Source organism: Berghia stephanieae, chromosome 3 (assembly GCF_034508935.2).
Source record: "Berghia stephanieae isolate SIO BIC M18660-M18661 chromosome 3, UCSD_Bste_1.3, whole genome shotgun sequence".
NCBI lineage: Eukaryota > Metazoa > Mollusca > Gastropoda > Nudibranchia > Aeolidiidae > Berghia > Berghia stephanieae.
The window spans coordinates 63900353-63905352 of NC_088362.1; the positions used below are offsets into that span (position 1 = coordinate 63900353).

General features: G+C 41.9%; 1 protein-coding gene across 3 annotated transcripts in view; it reads left to right on the forward strand.

Annotated features, from left to right (window-relative positions):
• LOC144968188 (uncharacterized) overlaps nt 1-5000 on the forward strand; it is a 28440-nt gene that overhangs the window by 22724 nt on the left and 716 nt on the right. For 2 of the 3 annotated variants that reach the window (XM_078906281.1, XM_078906283.1), the window contains 2 exons: nt 2066-2234; nt 3488-5000. The exon at nt 3488-5000 is cut by the window's right edge and continues 130 nt beyond it. In XM_078906281.1, coding sequence (XP_078762407.1) covers nt 2066-2234; nt 3488-4984 — 1666 coding nt within the window. In that variant the 3' untranslated portion in view covers nt 4985-5000. The remainder of the gene's footprint in view (nt 1-2065; nt 2235-3487) is intronic. The other variant, XM_078906282.1, reaches the window with a different exon arrangement.

The window sequence follows — 5000 nt, forward strand, 5'->3', positions numbered from 1 at the left end:
TGAAGAAATGGATAACAACTCGAATCCAAGCCAACCCAATCCGCACTGTTGCATTTTCAGTACTGAAGATAGACACATTTGTGTGGTGTGGGATGGTGTTAGGTTATGGCTCTGTATCGCAATCCAATTGAAGAGTGGTTTTCTAAAACTCGCTAACTCCTTTTTTTTTTTTACCCATTTTGAGATATTGAGGATTATTTCCCCTAAAATTTCGCATTTGGTCTATTATTTTGTCATATTTAAACTTGAAATTCACACTCATCTAGGGAAGTTCTTGTGCCGATTGATGCTTAAAATAAAAAATAAAGTTTACGTTTCAATTTATCTCAGGGATGGAAAATCTCAAAAAGTAGAAACATTGACTAAACGAGTTTTGGAAAACCAGGATTCAATCCTATCCAATTCATATTATTGTTACAGCTTTGGTACTGTTGGTAGGCACAACATGTTGTCATGAGGGATGGTGTTGTGTTATGGCTTTGTATTAGAATCCAATCCATACCGTTACAGCTTCAACATTGGAGATAGACACAACATTTATATCGCGTGGGGTGGTGTTATGTTATGGCTTTGTATTACAATTATTATGTCATCCTATGACAGAATTTTTTTTTCTAATTGACAAGTAAATTTCTCAAAATTGTCAGAATTTTTCAAGTTTTTGGGGACGGAATTCCATAACGTTATTGTAATTAGAAAAAAAAAGACAGAATGCGATCATTCACTCGAGAGTGGGGTATTCGATGAAAAAATATATGATAGACCCTTCAATTCAAATCAGAAAGACCGATGAGGTGAATGTTTTGGGTTTCACCTTTGTCAACAAACTAGACAATTTATCAGCAATCAAGTTGTTGACTTAGGAGTAAATATAACAATATATAAAAATCCAATCCAAAATATTTGAAAGCCCCTGGCTGCTGAAACATCAATCCATTTGATGGTAATGTCTACTTTCTCCTGATATACTCTTTGCCATAAGCCATTTAAGGGCCCACACTATAACTTCTGTGCCTCTTTCAGGTATAAATCTACTGTGACTGTCTCTGCTGTCTTTATGGTAGAAGACCGTAAAAGGTGGAATGTATGTGTGTTTGTGTGGGTGTGTGTGTGTGGGGGGGGGGGGAGGGGGATCTTACATAGAGGATAGAAGAAGCGGCCAAGGCGTCCCTATCGTATATCCAGGAGTCAAGTCAATTATCCAAAGGAATCCGAGATACAAAATCCATGCTACAGTCTTCTATATCAGCAAAGCATAAAACTGAAACGTTTTTAGTAACTATGCTTTAAGTGGCTGCATTTTATTAACGAGAGTCGTAAGTTCTATAGAGAAAATGGACAATACAAATTGCTCGCGACTCTTTTAATGGGACGCTAGTCTAATGCAAACTAACAAATCCAGTTATCATATTAATGTCACCGGTGGATGGAGAGTGGAGTCAGAAGTAATATCTCACCTACACACGGGTTCGATCCAGACCCGTTGCATTGTGAAGTCGGTGCTATGCTCTGCCGTCGCCTTTGTAAACTTAAGGACCGATGATGACCAAAAAAGTACGTCACTAAAGAAGACGACGATCACCAAACGAATGTGAAAAGTTAGAAGCACTTATGGAAACAAATGATTCTTTTGGTTGAGTTGTTGATTACAAACTAACAATGTACTTTTTATTCTTCGTGCTGGCTAGAACTTTTTACATGTCACGTGATCAGAATGTATAAAAGTCAAAACATGGTCAGAATTATAATGCTTTTCTCCTCTGGATACACTTTTAAGCTCGTGGGAGAAGTGTTTCATAAGGGCGGCGATGGTGATAATGGCGTCCTCCAATGTTCCGATAGTTTAGAACCAGTTACTATGCGTCATTACGAGGAAAGTGGTGTCACGACCGTTGCACCCTATTCAAATTCCCCCCCCCCCTCCCCCCGTGATCTTCGTCTTCTTTTATGAGTTACGAAGGCCACAGCTCTACCAACTGAACTACCGGGAACCCCCCCCCCCCCCCCTTGGTTCATTAGGATCGATTGCTTTAAAAAAAAAATCATCAACTTTTCTAAATTCCAGTCCTGGGTACACGACAGACAAAGACGAGGTGGGCCATGGATGTAAATGGACCATTTCTCAGCTACGACGGTATTTCCTCCAGAACAACATCGAAGACACGCGGATTTGGCAACAGGTGGTCAACATCGTCATCCTCACCGTTCTGATGCAGGCGCCAACAGCCCCTAAGGTTAAACTAGTGTATTTTAATAGCACAATATTCGCTAAACGTACTCAAAGCGCTTTAGGAGGGGACCCCAGCCAACAGCAACACTTAACACGTAGGACGGGGCATGACGCCTGTTAAGGCGACATTACAATAATTTTTCCAGCAGAGACAAAGCTGTTAACTGTCGGGTACTCATTTTACACCTGAGTCCGGTGAGAGAATGTGAGTAGAGAGCATTGTCCAAGGACTCAATTATGTGTCGCTCAGAGCCGGTCTTGAACACTGGCCGTTCCGATCCGAAGGCGAAAGTCATTTCTCAAGACACTATAGCCGCAGAATTCGAGAAATCTGTAACCCGTGTCGTGGGAGCTTTAAATGTGATTCGACGGCGTGCATGGACTTTTTCTGTCGCACTGTGAAAAATAAGCAAAAACATATTTAAAGTTTTGGCCAGAAAACTCGTCCTTCAAAAATCGATCGATTTAAATGACTCTCATCTTGGCAAACACTCTCAAACCTGGGACTTTAATGAAGACTTCGCGAAGTCCCGGATTTGAGAATTTTTGCCAAGATGAGAGTCAATTTAACCGATCGATATTTGAAGGACGATATTCTGGCGAAATTTTTTACGTATTTTTTTTTCATAGTACGGCAGTTTTGTGTGTGAAAAGAAATGTATGGGCTTTTATCATTTTGTTGTGATTCTTTGTACAGGTTCTCAAATATAAATGGTGAATCAAATAGAAAGCCTTGAGCAAGTCACCTCGCCCTAACTCAATTTGCGGCGCTGCACTGCGGCTGACGCTTGGGTTATTCCAGTCTTCCATTGGAATGGACACTAGAGAAAAAATTATCGTATGGGATGAATAGAGGTTATTTTTATAAATTTTTTATTTTTTATTTTAATGAGGTTGAAGAGGAGGAGGATGGTGATGGTGGTAGTGTTGATGATGATGATGATGATGATGATGATGATGATGATGATGATGATGATGATGATGATGATGATGATGATGATGACAGTACATGTTTCCTTAGAATGTTACAGATTTTCCCGACTCCACGTGATTGGGTAACTGGGTATTTTACATAAAAGTATTTCAGGATAAACCATAACTAAATCCAAATGAGAACAATTCTCTGTTCCTGAACGTTTCATGTAAAAGAACCCCCAGGGTAAACGATCATCAATCCCATGAATCTTTGGCTTTTTTATTTTTTTCAAGACCAAACTGTTTTCATTTCCTAATCTTTTCACTATTTCACGTTCTTAGGCGGTGAACTGCTTTGAGCTGTATGGATTCGATATTCTGATAGACAGTTCATTGAAAGCCTGGTTGCTGGAGGTCAACTTTAGCCCGGCCCTTAGCTCCGACTGCCAAGCAGACATTGTCGCCAAGAAAAGCATGCTGCACGACCTAATGAGTCTTATCCAGATACCAGAAACGGATTATGAACAGGGTTACAGCGGTATCACGGGTCGACTTATAGGCAGTGACCTTGACACTTCTCGCACTGTGGCTTCTACGACAAGCGTAGGGAGTCATGGCAGCGGGATGTCCTTCCGCGCCAACAACGGCTACAGCAGGTTCTCCTCTCAAAACCATTCGTCAGAGACACACCGTCGTGGTCAGAAATGGAAGAACACGGGGTCTTCGGGCTCCACAACCAGAGACAAAATAAACGCTCATTCCTCTTCGTCTTTCCACAACGCTAACGCCAAACGTGTACTTAGTAACGACAGATCCCCAAAAGCCACTCCGAAAGGATCGTCTTCGCACTGTTCATTGTCGGAAGAAAGCCCAACCAGGTGCCCGTCAGGGTCAGGGTCTGGTCATGAGGCTGTCAAAAAGTCTGGTTCCTTGCCCTATCTAAACGGAAATTCAAAGAATGACGCTTTGCAGAGCAAACGAAACAGCCTGACGATCAACGGGTACAACGATGTGGACAACGACGTCTTTGATGACTTGCAAAACAATAACAGTTTAGTTGGCAAATCCGAGTCCGCTACTATTATAGAAAAATACGTTTCTGATATCATATCGCATGTCAATATTCCAAATCTTAACATAAACAACGAGGAGATGGTTGAAAATCCTGCAGACACAAACGTTTCCAATTCTGGGAGTGTGGGGATGACCAACGTTTTTATCAAAGGCAACGACTGTGATATTCCTGAGGAGGATGAAGGGAAATACGAATTAAAAGTTGTCAAGGGCAATATGAAAGGTCAGGGTTGGAAAAAAGTCATCTCTCCGATACCGCCTGTCAAACAAAACAACGTGACGTCATTAGCAATGGCCCGTAAACAAGGGAGACAATCATCCACGGATGAGTCCCCGAGGAGAACGGACCACTCTGGTGCTCACCAACAAAAACAACAAAACCACTTCAACTCCACGTCGTCGCTTGCTGACAACAAGAATTCCCACAACGCTAACCCCCGGCATGTGATTCCTCGGAATTTTTCACGTCTGGAAGCATCCCGGTTTCCCTACCCCCACCACCACGCCCGCCCTAGCAATAACAATCCAGGAAAGAACGGGACTGCTCCTCTGTCGAGAATTCCACAAAAACAAGTTGGCAAGCTTTATCTCGTGTTTCCTTTCAACGAAGCCACGCAGAAATTGTCGGCGGGAACTCTGGATTGTAAATTAGTGATTAAAGAAATTTTGAGACAAGACTCTAAAAATCGCAAAGCAGCGGATGGACAAAGTAGTCCAAATATAGGCGGATCTGGAGGACTTTGGTCTTCTCTTAGGAATGTGTGACAGGTAAAATAGAGTG